Source organism: Heloderma suspectum, chromosome 2 (assembly GCF_057233095.1).
Source record: "Heloderma suspectum isolate Gila_16-S chromosome 2, 16-S_ref, whole genome shotgun sequence".
NCBI classification, from domain to species: Eukaryota; Metazoa; Chordata; class Lepidosauria; order Squamata; family Helodermatidae; genus Heloderma; species Heloderma suspectum.
Genome location: NC_139459.1, coordinates 392,630,741 through 392,647,764, shown reverse-complemented (window position 1 = coordinate 392,647,764; position 17,024 = coordinate 392,630,741). Strand labels below are relative to the sequence as shown.

General features: G+C 46.9%; 1 protein-coding gene across 1 annotated transcript in view; it reads left to right on the top strand.

Annotated features, from left to right (window-relative positions):
- The first annotated feature begins 854 nt into the window (after nucleotides 1–854).
- Nucleotides 855–17,024, top strand: part of LOC146356452 (uncharacterized) — a 56,640-nt gene continuing 40,470 nt past the window's right edge. Inside the window, exons 1-7 of the mRNA XM_084841110.1 lie at nucleotides 855–2,292; nucleotides 4,827–4,953; nucleotides 5,968–6,048; nucleotides 7,923–8,005; nucleotides 9,280–9,406; nucleotides 9,977–10,057; nucleotides 11,169–13,240. Of these exons, the coding sequence (XP_084697236.1) occupies nucleotides 2,278–2,292; nucleotides 4,827–4,953; nucleotides 5,968–6,048; nucleotides 7,923–8,005; nucleotides 9,280–9,406; nucleotides 9,977–10,057; nucleotides 11,169–13,240 (2,586 nt within the window). The 5' untranslated portion in view covers nucleotides 855–2,277. The remainder of the gene's footprint in view (nucleotides 2,293–4,826; nucleotides 4,954–5,967; nucleotides 6,049–7,922; nucleotides 8,006–9,279; nucleotides 9,407–9,976; nucleotides 10,058–11,168; nucleotides 13,241–17,024) is intronic.

The following is a 17,024-nucleotide window of genomic DNA, read 5'->3' as shown; positions in this document are numbered from 1 at the left end:
GATCCTCGGGGTGGCCCTGCAAAACTGACCTCGCGGGGGGAGTGGGAGCCAAAGCACTCCTCGCCCAGGGAGCTATTTTTCCTGGGGCCGGCCCTGCTCCTGCATCACTCAAAATATCACATCTTCCACTGGGAACATTCACCAGATGGAGCGATATTGGACTTTCCTCTTACTGCGCTCTCCCTTGGGACTTGGCAGTCAGACGTCTCCCCGAAGAATCCTCCTCTCTGGCTCTGAGGCCGATCCGGAGTCAGTCCATCTGTCCGCTCTGCCTTGCAGAGAGAGACCCCTTCCCCATCACCCATGACCTGAGACCCTTTTACCAGGGGCCTGGAGCAAGCTGCGTGCAAAACCGCATCAGCCTGCTCAGAGTCTTGTCCCACCAGCTCTCCAGTGGGGAACCATTTTCTCACCTCACTTCCTCCCAGGCCCACAGGTTCCCCAAAGAAGGATTTGGGGGGAGTGGGGAGAGCAGGAAGTGGCTCGCATCGGTCCCTCTAGGAAAGCAGGCAGTGGCTTTAACCCGCTCTCTCGCGCGCTCCCCCAAAGTGCAGGCGGAAGCACATCTGGGAGGGCGCTTGCAAAACACTGCTGCGGAACCGCAGGGGCAGTGGAGGCTGGTGCGCCGATGCCAGTGGGGCAGTGAATCCACTCTGGGTTTCAGTCAGAACCAGTCAGAACTCTACAGGAGCTCTCCAAGGTGCTTCTCGCTTGCCTTCGCAGCGGGAGGGAGGGACATGAGAGAGGGGGGTGTCCTCCTTGCTGTCTGGCGAGATGAAGGGTTAAAGCGAGAGAGGACGGATTCCTGGAGAGGCGTGGAAGGAGGGAAGAGGGCAGGCAGGCGGGCAGGGACTAAGCCTGGAACGGGGAGGCAGGAGGCTTCTCCATAGCGGCCCTCTCCGTTTCCCATGAAAGTAATGTGGGGGGCACCAGGTAATTGATTTTTATTCTCCCAGGCTTCTAAAATTTTCAAGGCCAGCCGGTGGAGGCTGCGGGCTCCTACTTCAGTGGGGTGGTGAATCCGCTCTGGGTTTCAGCCAGAACCGGCCAGAACTCTACAGGAGCTCTCCAAGGTGCTGAAACCATTGTGGGGGCGGGGCTCAGCACCTCGGATAGCCCTCGGGGGTTCTTGAGGACTCGCCGCCCCCTGAAATTGGAGCCCCAGCCTCCACTGCAGCTCAGCTATTTAAACTGCTGCTGCTTTATTATGTTTTACTGTTCTGTAAACCGGCCAGAAAATATGGTTGAGAGGCAGGCTGAAGATGATTTCAACAGGTAAATGTACATCCTCGGTCTGGTGGGGCTCAGGAACATGGTCCCCGGGGAAGACGGCTACTGTGGTTAGAGGATCTATTTCATTCATTTATGTATTTATTTACAGCATTTTTATCTCTCCCATTAGCCAAAAAGGCTCCCAAGGCAGCTTACAAAGGTAAGAAATAAGACAGGGATGTATATAGATCGGCCCAGTATTGCCCATGTTACAGACGTGTGTGTGTGTGTGTGTGTGTGACAAAGAGAGAGAGATGTGTGAGATTCAACTGAGTGATGGCGGTTTGCAGCAACCCCGTCTTGTCCACAGTTGACATCCCCTTCTTGCAAATAGAGCTGGAGGCTGGTGGTAAAATCATAACCTCCACGTATTAGATGGGAGCAAAGGTTGGAGGAAGTAGCTTAGAAGACAGATTCTTCAGAAAGGGGCTTTGAGAACTGTCCCCTACTTGATTCTGACTGAATTGCTTGAAATACCACATTACACATGAGTTGAAATACAATATCACAGATACGTATCACCACCACGGCAGTACTGCATTGTACACACATATTACCAAGATGCAGAGAATTACATAGCTCAGACATTACAATACTTCTACTCAATTCGGATGCACACATTTTGTGCTTTTCTCACTCCAGCCCTGTAAAATGGAGATCCCAAGTACAAAAGGACACCAGAGTGTTTGCTGATCCACCCTTTTTCTCTATATACGCAAGAGGTGTAGGACCTTCCCAAACACAGAGCAGAAGAAGCTGGGTGGGAAGAGAAGGGGGGGGTCAAACACTCTGAGCCCTTCCGGGTCAAATCCAGAACTCTCAGCAAAAGCAAAGAGGGAGGCGACTGGTTTTCACCCAAGGAACAGCTCTAGCAAACATGCATACAGGATCAAAAGCATCCTGCCGTCCTTCTTTCTCTCCCTTCCTCACAGGCAGCAGAAAGACATCCGTGACACATTCTGGATCCTGTCCTCTTTGAGGTGGAGTGGAAAGAGCCTCAGAACTATGGAGGCAGCTCAGGTAAGGAAGGGATCATTGGGGAGTGAAATTTTCAGAAATTTTGAGGCCATGGGAAAATATGTTTTTTTTTCTGTGTGTGGGTGTGTAAAGTGGACATTTTGGGAAAATTGAAAAACAAGCAACACTTATTTTTTGAGGGCTCTTTATAGATCTAAAGTCACTTTGTTGCTTTAAGACAGCCTTCCCCAACCTGGTACCCTCCAGGTATTTTGGACTTCAGCTCCCATCAGCCTCAGGCAGCATGGCCAATGGTAAGAGCCAGTGCCAGTGTGGTGTAGTGGCAAGAGTGTTGGACCGGGAGCTGGGAGATCGGGGTTCTAGTCCCCACTCGGCCATGGAAGCTCACTGGGTGACTTTGGGCCAGTCACACACTCTCAGCCCAACCTACCTCATAGGGTTGTTGTTGTGAGGATAAAATGGAGAGGAAGAGGATAATGTAAGCTGCCTTGAGTTCCTTGCAAGAGGAAAAAAGGTGGGGTATAAATGCAATAAATAAATAAGAAATGAATGAATGAATGAATGAATGAATGCCGGGCACTATAGGCCAAAACATCCGGAGGGCACCAAACATAAAGCTAAAGTTATTTTATGTATAACTTGGTTTGCTCATATAATTATCATTATGTTTTAAAAGTAACCTCAGTTAGTAAATTTGTAATTATCGTCTGAATAGAATAGAACCACATTAAATTATTGCTATAGCATCAGAAACACAGGACTCTATTAAACAAAACCCAAGCTCTCAAGAATGCACATTTGCTGTCAAGAATGCACAGTGGGGACTCTACTCACATGCTGGGAAACTGAGCATAAATGCTACCATTAAAATATACTTTAGAAGATCAATATATTGATAAGGAATGAAAGAAACAACTATGCTGGAAATTTTACAGAGAGGATTAAAAAACATTTTCCCCCATGGCTTCATTACTTCCAGATATTTTACATCTCTAGTCTTTTTATAGAAGTGTGCTAATCACATTGTTTTTAGAAATTTTGCAGGGAGTAAAGGCTGGATAACAATATATAAATACTTCAGCTTAAATTCTTTCTTTTTTTTCATAATCCAAAGCTGTTCAATATGTCCAGTTCTTCGGACTTCCCCCCACAAACAGTCCTTTGGAAAAAAAGTGGGAAAAAACTGGGGGAGGCCCAAATTTTTCCATTTTTTTTCCAGGCCTTCACATCTCTATGGAAGACACGTATGGGACAGCCTGATTGCTTCCTTTTCAGTTATGGGGCTCAGAGGAGCCTCTTTCTTTCAGTTGACTTCTATTGCTGCAAGATCTCAAGGCTGATGGGCAAATGTCACTAGTTTGCTCAGAGCACAATCCCATGAATGTTTTTTTTTTGGGGGGGGGAATCCTTCAACTCCCAGGATTCCCCAGCCAGCCATCCTGGCTGGGGAATGCTGGGAGTTGTAGGACATTTTCTGCCTAAACATGCATAGGATTGTGCCCTCTATGAATTTCTTTAATGACACAGAACTATAGTCAGTTTTCCCACCCTGTTTTTTCCTTTCGGAAGGAGCGCTGTTCCTGTCTCTGTGTGGACACATGGGGTATGACCTCCACAGGGTCAGAGCAGAAGAAGCTGGGATGCCATCCTTCCTAGGATTACACAGGGAGGATAAACCCAAACAGAGTCATTGGGGGAAAAATCATTAGAACCAGAAAAATAATAATAATGATGAACTCCCTTTTGAGTTTTACAAAACTCACTCTCTCTCTTTCTCTCTCTCGGGATTGATGTGATACAAGGAAAGAGCAATCCTATGGTCCCTGGAAGGGCATCTCAGGGATGATAGGGTGATTCAAATCCCTCCAGTCTGAGGCTCCCAGCTGCCATGGAAAGCTCCACAGTGGCCCGTCTTCCAAGTTTGTGGTTGAGGGTCAGGCACAGAGAAAAGGGGCAAGGCGCGCGCACACACGCACGCACACACGCACGCGCACACACACACAGGTAAAGGTGCTAGACAAGCGTAGAGGCCTATCTAGCATAAATTACATTTAAGCTGGAACAGATGGTTGTAAAAGCCTCTGTCAGTCCTCCCGCCTTGCCCAGCTCTAGCCAGCAGGGAATTGGATGGGCGGAAGGCTCCGATCCTGGAGACCTCCACCTAAAGAGCAGCAGTCCTTTAGAACTGTGTTCAAAATGTGGGAGTGGGCAGGTCATGTTCCTGATAGAGGACATGGCGGAAGTCCAGTCTGTATTAGGTTAATGTAACAATTTTCTAACAGAAAGATTAGATTAGCTGGTGCCTGATGCAAAACATCTGAGGCATTTGGGAACATAGGAAGAGTGGACAATATCCTCAGGCATTCTGGGACAAACAAGAAGTATTGGCTGCTCTTGGTGGACCTCATAAAGATATTACTTGGCCAATCTTGTTTGGATTTTTCTAAGCTGACTGTGTTTTTGTGCTGAGAAACACCTCCTCCTCCTCCTCCTCCTCCTCCTCCTCCTCCTCTTCTTCTTCTTCTTCTTCTTCTTCTTCTTCTTCTTCTTCTTCTTCTTCTTCTTCTCCCTTTCAGCTCCCAGTGTCGTTTGAGGAGGTGGCTGTGCATTTCAGCAAGGAAGAGTGGGTTCTGCTGGATCCAGGCCTAAGGGCTCTGTACAGGGAAGTCATGCTGGAGAATTTTCAGAAACTGGCCTGTTTGGGTAAGGATCCCTTTGCGCATGATTGATAAATATGGAGAATTCCTGTTACAGTCTTTATTTATCAATAATGATGTTATCAAGGAGAAAGTACGTGTCCATCTGTCTGTCCTGAGTGTGTTCTCTAAGCCTCATCATCCTGTCCTTTTTCCCCTCCTAGTCTGGCAAGGATTCAGAATCTCTTTGCAGTGGGGAGAGACATCACACTAGGTGGAAAATGGTGCATCTGGCCCTTCCTTGGGGGTGGTGGCTGGTTTAAGCAGGTGGGCCTCTCTAGGCTGGGACTTTTCTTCCCTGTGCAGAGAGATGTGATGATGAATGGAAGATTTTTGGCTTCTCTTCCACTACAGTTTTTTTTTTCCCATCGGGCGTTCCAGTCTGAGCTGGCCAAGCAGCAGACACCAGATCAGGGGACTGGAAACAAAGCCCTATGAGGAGAGACTGAAAGAACTGGGCATGTTTAGCCTTGAGAGGAGAAGACTGAGGGGAGACAGGCTAGTGCTCCTCAAGTACTTGAAAGGTTGTCACAGAGAGAAAGGCCAGGATCACTTCTCAATCATCCCAGAGTGCAGGACAGGGAATAACGGGCTCAACTTACAGGAAGCCAGATTCCAGCTGAACATCAGCAAAAACCTCCTGACTGTTAGAGCAACAAGACAATGGAACCGATTACCTAGGGAGGTGGTGGGCTCTCCCACACTGGAGGCATTCAAGATGAAGCTGGACAGCCATCTCTCAAGGATGCTTTGACTTAGATTCTGGCATTGAGCAGGGGGTTGGACTTAATGGTCTTATAGGCCCCTTCCAACCCTACTATTCTATGATGATTCCAGGTCCACCATGTGCTCCTACCAAGACTTATTTGCCTGTTTTAAAGTACCTTTAAAATACCTTACTTCCCTTTTTTAAGGAGTGGAGCTTTAAGGAGAGGTTCTCCACGTACGGAGTGATGAACCGAGACAGGAATCATTGCAAATTAAAAGTAACAGGAATGTTTCTTTTGGCTTTCCATTGAAGAAGGACCTCTGAGTCCTCAACCTCTACTCATCTCCTGGCTGGAAGAAGAGGAAGAACAGTGTGTCCAGGAGCGATTGGCAGGTGGGTGCTTTGATCTGTGGTAGGACTGTATCTTGCTTGCTTCCCTGACTGGTTAGGCCAATTTCCACAGTCACGTTTTATCTAACTCAGAACAGTGTGAGCATTGAAGTCTCTGCAAACATCCTGCGTGTTTCCTCGTTGTTTATCTCTCTAAATTCAGTTTCCACATATGGCTATATTCCAGTCAGGCCATCCTATGATATCACCAAGCCGTGCCTTGTGAGTCTCGGCTTTGTGTTGCTACAGACCAGGGCTGTGTTTCCACCAGTGATTTACTCCGAGACGGCTGTGTGTTGAGGTCATTAGGTGTAGATGATGTCGTGGCCATCCGGCAGCCACCTCGGAGCTTATCAGGGAAAACCGGATTTCCTGAGACTGCTTAAAGTCTGATTCTTTTCCTTAAGTTGGGTTCTCCCCAGTATAGTTGCTGTGTGCCCCAGCCCCTGCATTGACCTCAACAACCCTGACTGCCCATTGGAAGGACAGATGCTGAAGCTGAAGCTCAAATATTTTGGCCACCTAATGCGAAGAGAAAACTCCCTGGAAAAGACCCTGATGCTGGGAAAGATTGAAGGCAAAAGGAAAAGGGGACGGCAGAGGATGAGATGGCTAGACAGCATCACCAATGCAATGAACATGAACTTGAGCACGCTCCGCGAGAGAGGGGATGACAGGAAGGCCTGGCGTGCTATGGTCCATGGGTTCACAAAGAGTCAGACATGACTTAACGACTGAACAACAACAACAATGCTAGCCCTGCCCAGGGGTGTGCCTTTCACCGTGACCCCGGTCAAGGGGTGTTTCCTGTCTCCTGTCCCTGTGACTCCCAGCACAAACCAATTAGTGTCTACTCAGAAGTAACATTGCGCTCAATGGGCCTTCTCTCCCAAATGCAGCAGCAGCAAGATGGAAAGATTGGGGCTCCTTAGGAGGCTTTGCTCTCAGTTGTGCAGATCGGAATTACTTCTTCCCCCTCCCCCAGCGCAGCCATGTTTAGAAAGATTGGGGCTAATTAGGAGGCTTCTCTTGTGTGCATTAGAAATAAGTACTTCTAATTTGCACCTTCGTTAGGGAGAAAAGGGGGGAGGTCCTGGAGGGGGGGGGAAGCTTCTCTTATTAGTTGAGCAGCCCCTGCCACTCAGATAATGTTCGCTCCAACCCCCACCCCACCATACCCGGAAGTATGTTAGGAGAAGCGACTTAAAATGGGGCGATGCACCCCCCCCCCCCCGTGGAGCCCTGCCCCGATCAAAAGCGGCTCCTAGAAAAATGCGAGTAAGCCACTCTTTCCTTCTCCTTCCCTTGTCGTGGAAACAGGGCCCAGGTACCGTAATTCTAGTGCTACAATGACAGAGCCTGCCATGCTAGAGAGGAATCTAGCAAGGAGGGAGTTCCCTCCCCACAACCCTCTCCGGAAACCAAGGCAGCCTCTAAATTTCCCAGGCTGTTGACGCGCTGAGATGTCTTTGATGAGATCAGTTTGGGTTTGGGTGGAGAAGGGGAGACGGAGACCGCAGTCCAAAGCTCCAGGCAAGCAGAATGGAGAGAGAAGAGGCAGGTCGCTCTTTGGGGTTTAGAGATCCAGTGAGGGCCCCCTCCTGCCCCCACCAATCTTCCCGGACCCACACGGACATCCACCTTCTATAGTACAGAAATTTCAAGGAGCAGAGGCTGATGGATCGGGGGGGGGGGGGGCTCTCAGTGCAAAGCACGGAAGATGCTGGCGGGGAGAGAAACATTGGGCCAAACTCTGTGAGCATTTCTAGATCAAATCCAGAACCTTGAATTGTGCCCCAAGGCAAAAAAGCAGATGTGGTTTTCACAAAAGAAACTGAGATAGATAATATGTAGCACATCGTCTTTTTTCTTCACAGGCAGTGGAAAAAGGTCAGTGATGAGTTCCAGATCCGCTCCTCTTTATGGTGAAATGGAAGGAGCAGCTCTGCCCTCGACTCAGGTAAGGGAGGCCGCTGCAGTGATGGAAGTTACCTAGGAGTGGGTTGCTCTTCCCACTTGGCTCAGAGGCAGAATGCTTAGTCCCTTCAGTGGGAGAAGCCTTCCCCAGTCCCAATCCTGCCTGCTTCGAGGCAACAGGGCTTTCACAGAACTTGAACTCAACCAACCTTCTTGATCACAGCAGCAGGATTCACAGATGGTTTACCTGGCACTTACTGTGACCATGATGAGGGATGTTTCTTCTGCATGTCTGATGTATGTGCCATGGGGGAGAGAACCAGAACTGGCTGCAAAGAGGAACACAGCTTCTAGATTAGTTCCAGGCAGGGGGATGCAGGCATCCCAGGCAGAGAGCATCCTGCGCCAACTCCCTTGTAAGAAGAAGAAATCCAGCTCTGGGCATTAGAGGAGCTTTGCTCTTAGAATCATAGAACATAGAATCATAGGGTTGGAAGGGGCCTACAAGACCATCGAGTCCAACCCCCGGTTCAGTGCAGGAAGCCTGATTCCCAGGTGGTCTCCCATCCAAGTATGAACCAGGGCTAACCCTGCTTAGCTTATGAGATCAGATGAGATCAGGGGTATCACAGAATCATATGGTCGGAAGGGGCCTACAAGACCATTGAGTCCAACCCCCGGTTCAGTGCAGGAGGCCTGATTCCCAGGCGGTCTCTCATCCAAGTACGAACCAGGGCTGACCCTGCTTAGCTTCCAAGATCAGACAAGATCAGGCACATCCAGCCCTTTGCTGGGCTACTATCTGAGAAGGATGCATGATTTGCATCCCAGGCAAGTAGCATCCTTGCTTTGGCAGGAAGGAAGGTCAAAACCAGATCTGGCTACAAAGAGGGTCTTTGATCCTGGCTATTTTCTGGCAAGGAGACCCAATATCCCAGGCACCTCTGCTCAAGTAAGGGAAGGATTGTTGGGGAGACCTGAAGGGGACACTCTGAGTGCTCCCTTCTTTGTTATGAGGTTCAGAGGAACGTAGCATCCTTTCTATGTGGTAGAAAACGGAGAAGCCAGGAGTTGTCCAAACCCTTTTCAGGCACTAATTGGAATGCACAAGTCCCTTGTAATGCAGAGAGTAGACATAAAGAAAAACACTGTAGTCTGCATTAAAAGATTCACTGTTTCATGATTGTTGGTGGGGCCTCATGCCAATATTTTTCTACTGCCTCTGCTTCGATTTTTATTGTATTTTTGAAATTATTATTATTAAGAGGGGAACATTACCTGAAGATTTGGTGTGGAGGTTATACTTTCTTTTTGCAGGATTGGGTGTCCTTTGAGGAGGTGGATGTACATTTCACGATGGAGGAATGGGGTCTCCTGGATCCCGGCCAGAGGACTCTGTACAAGGGAGTCATGTTGGAGAATTATGGGAATGTGGCATTTCTGGGTAAGAATCTCCTTTTCAGTTTCTTGATAGAGGCTGAAAAGTCTGAATTCCTGTTCTTCTCTTGACTTCTCAGTAAGAATGTCACCAAAGAGGACATATGTGGCCTGTAGGTCTGTCTTGCCCATTCTGTGTAATCCTAGCCTTCCTCCAGCCTGGCAAGGATTCAGGGGCTCTTTGCAGAGAGGAAACCATTACGTGGTGACCTGTAACCAAACCTATATGAGCAGACAGGATGCCAAATGATGCTCTAAGCAGATGCTTCTCCCTAGTTTACTTCCCTTTACTAAGAGACACCTGTGAGAAGTACAGCCCTGGCATCTCTTCCACTACGCCATTTTGCATTTGGAACCTCAGTCCCAGCTGGGCAGGCAGCGAACGCCAGATGGGTGATTCCGGGACCATCGTGTATTCTCCCCACCTGTAATTTTCCTATTGCAGAATATCTTGCCTTCATTCTGCTTGTCTTTTCAATGGGATGGGGGAACAGAGAAATTGTACTTCCAGATTTCTGAATATTTTTGCAGTCAGAAGTGTCACATATAACAATTGTGTTTTTGTTCTCCCATGAAGAGGGTCCTCTGATGCCCAAACCTGACCTCATCACTTGGCTTGAAGAAAAGGGGGAACTCTTTGTCCAGGAGGCACTGACAGGTTGGTCCTTAGATGTTTCATGAGACTTTGCATTGAGCAGAAATGACGGTGCTCCTTCAGATGGCTGGTGGATTTTCCTGGTCTTGTTTTCTCTAATTCAGGGCGTCTCTACACCAGCCTAAAATCCTGCATTTAAAATGGGGCTTTCTGCTTCCGTTTTAAATGCAGGATCACCACTGACTCCCTTTACACATGCTTCCTCCCCCCGCCCTTCTCCCCCTATCTGAGGCTTTTGTATCTACTTCAGATATCTTTAGTTATCCACAGCATTCCTCACAGAATCTCCCTTCTCAGACTTCCTGGCCACTGTCACACATGCTGTAGCAAAACTTATGTTGGACTATTGCAATATATGTATTTTATTTCTGTGACATTCATTGGGATGTTTCTTTGGCCAAAAAGCAGATTGGTATAAGATTTATACAAATACATGGGATCCAGCTGTGATTCCCTTTGGAAACAGTTGAGGCTCCTATGAAGGGCAAGAAACTTAGGTTGCTCTCAAGAGGGAGCGGTCCTCAGTAAGGCCTTCCCTGCCAGTGGACGTTGGCTGTTGTGCTCAGCACATCCAAGATGGTGATGGGAAGGAGGGAACAAAAACCTTCAACAGAGGAAATGGGGAAGTATGTGAAATGAAGAGGGGAAGTACGTGAGTCTACCCAGCCGTGCCCCTGGCTGAGTAGACACAATGCCTTTCTGGTAATTCCACACCTCTCATCCCCCATCGGCCTGGGGAAACGAAAGCCTTGAGGGAATAGCCCATCAGCTGAGCTGGGGGCTGGATCATGGCCAGGGGAGCGACTCACTGGCTGGCCATCATGGTTCTGCAATCTGCTCTGGCTTCCAGCTCCACTTAGACACAGACCTCCAAGCTTATGACTGTCGTGGCTAAACAGAATTCTCTCCTTGATTTTCAGAAAACCAAACCAGGCAATAGAGTCTAACCTGTGGCAAGACCAGCCTCCTCACTGAATGTTTAAAAGCATATTCTGCAGCAGTTGATTTGATTCATTCCCACATTTGAAAGTCCATTCCTTCTTTGTACTCACGTTGGATCTCTCTCTCTCTCTCTCTCTCTCCCCCTACTTCCCTCCCGCTCTCTTTCTTTCAGAAGGGGATGTGTTTGAAACAGCAAGTGAAAGGGAAGCATCTCAAGTGTTGATGGGAAATGATAACCGTCCAGATGTGGAAGAGAATTCTGGAGACCGAGATGGAATGAGGAGGAAGGAAGGCAAACAAGAAAATAAGGGGCGGAATAAATCCCTCTGTTCTCTGGATGTTGACTTCCATGGAATACCATTCCATGAAAAACTTCACAAAGGAAAGAGAAGAAATGAGCGCTCTACCCCTGGAAAAAGCTTTGCTTATAAATCAAGTCTTGATAAACATTGGAGAACCCACGCAGGGGAGAAACCACATAAAATTATGGAGAGTAGACACAGCTTCAGCTGGAGGACAGACCTCACCTCCTGTCCAAGAATCCACACAGGGGAGAAACCATTTATCTGCCTAGAATGTGGGAAGAACTTCAGTCAGAAGGCACACCTTAATTCCCATCAGAGAATCCATACCGGGGAGAAACCATTTGTATGCCTAGAATGTGGGAAGAGCTTCAGTCAGAAGGTACACCTCAAGAACCATCAAAGAATTCACACAGGAGAGAAACCATTTCAATGCCTGGAGTGCGGAAAGAGCTTCAGTCAGTCTGCAAGTCTTACCACTCACCAAAGAACTCACACAGGAGAGAAACCATTTAAATGCCAGGAGTGTCGAAAGAGCTTCAGCCGGAGGACAGACCTTACATCCCATCAAAGAATTCACACAGGGGAGAAACCATTTATATGCCTAGATTGTGGGAAAAGCTTCAGTCTGAGGTCACAACTTAAGTTCCATCGAAGAATCCACACAGAGGAGAAGCCATTTATATGTCAAGAATGTGGGAAGAGCTTCAGTTGGAAGTCATTACTCAAGTCCCATCGAAGAATCCACACCGCAGAGAAGCCATTTACATGTCAAGAATGTGGGAAGAGCTTCTGTTGGAAGTCATTACTCAAGTCCCATCGAAGAACTCACACAGGGGAGAAGCCATTTCAGTGCCTGGAGTGTGGAAAGACCTTCAGTCAGAGTGCACGCCTGACCTCTCACCGAAGAATCCACACCGGAGAGAAACCGTATAAATGCCCTCAATGTGGAAAGACATTCCGTCATACTGGAAGCCTTTCTTTACATCAAAAAATTCACACTGGGGAGAAACCATTTCAATGCCTGGAGTGTGGAAAGACATTCCGCCATACTGGAAGCCTTACTTCGCACAAGAAAACTCACACAGGAGAGAAAACATTAAAATACCTGGAGTGTGGACAGAGCTTAAGTTGGAATGTATACCTTAGTAAGCACAAGAGAATTCACACTAGGGAGAAACTATTTAAATGTCTGGAGTGTGGAAAAACCTTCCATCTTAAAGGAAGTCTTACTTCCCATCAAAAAATTCACACCGGGGAGAAATCCTATAAATGCCTGGACTGTGGAAAGACATTCAGTCATAATGGAAGCCTTAATTTACATAAAAAATCTCACAACAGGGAGAAACCATTTCAATGCCTGGAGTGTGGAAAGAAATTCAGTCAAACTGGAAGCCTTAGTTCACATCAAAAAATGCACACAGGGGAGAAACCTTTTCAATGCCTGGAGTGTGGAAAGAGCTTTAGTCGGCGTAACCACCTTACTGTCCACCAAAGAATTCACACTGGGGAAAAACCATTTAAATGCCCGGAATGCGGAAAGAGTTTCAGTCAGAGAGTGAGCCTTACTTCGCATCAGAGAATCCACACAGGGGAGAAACCATTTCAGTGTCTGGCGTGTGGAAAGAGCTTCAGTCAGAAATCAAGCCTTACCTCTCATCAAAGAATCCACACAGGAGAAAAACCATTCCAGTGCCTGCAGTGTGGAAAGAGCTTTAGTAGGAGTAACCACCTTACCACCCACCGAAGAATTCACACAGGGGAGAAACCATTTCAATGCCTGGAGTGTGGAAAGAGCTTCAGGAAGAGGGCCATCCTTAATAGACATCAAAGTATTCATACTGGGGAGAAACCATTTAAATGTATGGAGTGTGGAAAGAGCTTCAGGAAAGGGGATGACCTTACAGAACACCACAAAATTCACACTGGGGAGAAACCATTTCAATTTTTGCAATGTAGAAAGAGCTTCAGATAGAGTATTCCCCTTACTTGCCATGAAATAATGCATACAAGACAAATAATTTAAATGGCTAAAGTGTGCAGATAACATTTGTTCGAAACGTAGGCTTACTTGACATCAAAACATCCATGGAAGGGTGAACCTATAGAAATGCTTCCCATATGATGAAAGCCATTCCCATAAAATAGGTCTTCACATACCTCAGATCATTCACATGGTATGAAGCCCTATAATGCTCAGATTGTACTAAGAGCTTTTGCCATCAGTCCAGTTTAAAATACAGGTGAATTCTTGGAGGAGAGAAACTGTATAAATGCATGGAGTGTGGAATGTGCTTTAGTGTGAGTAGAAATCTTCATATCAACTCCTCTGCGAAGAAGAGGAATTGTTAAAATGCATAGAATTATTATTATTATTATTATTATTATTATTATTATTATTATTATTATTATTATTATTTCTGTACTGCCCAATAGCCAAAGCTCTCTGGGCAGTTCACAACAATTTACACACAGGAAAATATTGAAAAACAAGATTAAAACATAATCTAAAAATTGTTCAATGTACAAAATTTAAAAGCAGTTTAGGGCGCAATCCTATGGGGGTAGGTGGCTGCCTCCAAACTTGGAGGCGACCGCCCATCCAATGCAGGGCAGGAGAAGCGCAGAGGGGATCATTCCCTCTGTGCTTCTCCTGCCCTACATGTGTGGCTAGACAGACAATTTCAGCTGTCTAGCTGCAGGAAGGCAGAGCAGGGGAGGAGGCCGCCTTCCCCGCCCTGGAATGCCCCCCGGAATGCCCCATTTTGGCTGCTCCGTGCTCCTCTTCCGAACACGGAGGGCGGGGCTGTTCTGCACTGGCTGTGAGGCAGCATGGAAGGGGGGGGAAGGTTGATTCCCCAGAAACCGACCTCGGAGCATGGGCTCCGAGGTCGGTTCCCGGAAAACCACATATCCTATGGCCACCTAGCCACTGATTAGCGGCCATAAGATTGCTCTGTGAAATAGCTAAAAACAATTTAACCATCTTTAAAAAAAAAAAAAATGAGGTCCCAGTAAATAGAAAGTTGTTGTTGTTGAGTCGTTCAGTCGTGTCCGACTCTTCGTGACCCCATGGACCATAGCACGCCAGGCCTTCCTGTCCTGCGCTCTCTCCCGGAGCGTGCTCAAGTTCATATTCATTGCATCCGTGATGCTATCTAGCCATCTCATCCTCTGCCATCCCCTTCTCCTTTGGCCTTCAGTCTTTCCCAGCATCAGGGTCTTTTCCAGGGAGTTTTCTCTTCGCATTAGGTGGCCAAAATATTGGAGCTTCAGCTTCATTATCTGTCCTTCCAATGAGCACTCAGGGTTGATTTCCTTTAGGATGGACTGATTTGACCTCCTTGCAGTCCAGGGCACTCGTAAGAGTCTTCTCCAGCACCACAGTTCGAAAGCATCAATTCTTCGGCGCTCAGCCTTCCTTATCGTCCAGCTCTCACAGCCATACATTACTACTGGGAAAACCATAGCTTTGATTAGACGGACCTTTGTCGGCAAGGTGATGTCTCTGCTTCTTACTATGCTGTCTAGGTTGGCCATAGCTTTCCTCCCAAGGAGCAAGCGTCTTTTAATTTCATGGCTACAGTCACCGTCTGCGGTGATCTTGGAGCCCAAGAAAGTAAAATCTGTCACTGCTTCCATTTCTTCCCCTTCTATATGCCAGGAAGTGATGGGGCCAGATGCCATGATCTTAGTTTTTTTAATGTTGAGTTTCAAACCAGCTTTTGCACTCTCCTCTTTCACCCTCAACAAGAGGCTCTTGAGATCCTCTTCGCTTTCTGCCATTAGGGTGGTATTGTCTGCATATCGGAGGTTGTTGATAATTCTCCCAGCAATCTTAATTCCGACCTCTGATTCATCCAACCTGGCATTTCTCATGATGTACTCTGCATATAAGTTAAATAAGCAGGGTGACAATATGCAGCCTTGTCGTACTCCTTTCCCAATTTGGAACCAATTGGTTGTTCCATGTCTGGTTCTTACTGTTGCTTCTTGACCCTCGTACAGGTTTCTCAAGAGACAGGTAAGGTGGTCTGGTACTCCCATCACTTTAAGAATTTGCCACAGTTTGTTGTGATCCACACAATCAAAGGCTTTAGCGTAGTCAATGAAGCAGAAATAGACGTTTTTCTGGAATTCTCTTTCTTTCTCCATGATGCAGGGAATGTTGGCGATTTGATCTCTAGTTCCTCTGCCTCTTCTAAACCCAGCTTGTACTTCCGGTAGTTCTCGGTTCTCATACTGCTGAAGCCTAGCTTGTAGGATTTTGAGCATCACCTTGCTGGCATGTGAAATGAGCGCAATGGTGCGGTAGTTTGAACACTCTTTGGCGTTGCCCTTCTTTGGAATTGGAATGTAAACTGACCTTTTCCAGTCTTGTGGCCACTGTTGAGTGTTCCAGATTTGTTGGCATATTGAATGCAGCACTTTAACAGCATCATCTTTTAGGATTTTAAATAGCTCGGCTGGAATACTGTCATCTCCGCTAGCTTTGTTGTTACTAATGCTTCCTAAGGCCCACTTGACTTCACTCTCAAGGATGTCCGGCTCAAGTTCAGTGACCGCACTATGATGGCTATCAGGGACATTCATATCTCTCCTGTATAGTTCTTCTGTGTATTCTTGCCACCTCTTCTTAATCTCATCTGCTTCTGTTAGGTCCCTGCCTTCTTTGTCCTTTATCATGCCCGTCTTTGCACAAAATGTTCCCTTGAGATCTCCAATTTTCTTGAAGAGATCTCTAGTCTTTCCCATTCTGTTGTTTTCCTCCATTTCTTTGCATTGTTCATTGAAGAAGGCCTTCTTGTCTCTCCTTGCTATTCTCTGGAACTCTGCATACAGTTGGGTATATCTTCCCCTTTCTCCCTTGCTTTTCACTTCCCTTCTTTCCTCAGCTACTTGTAAAGCCGCATCAGACAGCCACTTTGCTTTCTTGCATTTCTTTTTCTTTGGGATGGATTTCGTTGCTGCCTCCTGAACAATGTTACGGACCTCCGTCCATAGTTCCTCAGGCACTCTGTCTATCAGGTCTAATCCCTGAAATCTATTCCTCACCTCCACTGTATATTCATCAGGGATATGATTTAGGTCATACCTGAACGGTTTAGTGGTTTTCCCTACGTTCTTCAATTTAAGCCAAAATTTTGCAAGAAGCAGCTCATGATCTGAGCCACAGTCAGCTCCAGCTCTTGTTTTTACTGACTGTATGGAGCTTCTCCATCTTTGGCTGCAAAGGACATAATCAATCTGATTTCGATATTGACCATATGGTGACGTCCATGTGTAGAGTCGCCTCTTGTGCTGTTTGAAAAGAGTGTTTGCTATGATCAGCATGTTCTCTTGGCAAAGCTCTATTAGCTTTTGTCCTGCTTCATTTTGTACACCAAGGCCATACCTGCCTGTTATCCCTGTGATTTCTTGACTTCCTACTTTAGCATTCCAATCCCCTATGATGAAGAGGACATCTTTTTTTGGTGTTAGTTCTAGAAGGTGTTGTAGGTCTTCATAGAACCGATCAACCTCAGCTTCTTCAGCCTCAGTGGTTGGGGCATAGACTTGAATTACTGTGATGTTGAATGGTTTGCCTTGGATTCGTACTGAGATCATTCTATCATTTTTAAGATTGTACCCCAGTACTGCTTTTCCCACACTTTTGTTGACTATGAGTGCTACTCCATTTCTTCTAAGGGATTCTTGCCCACAATAGTAGATATGATGGTCACCTG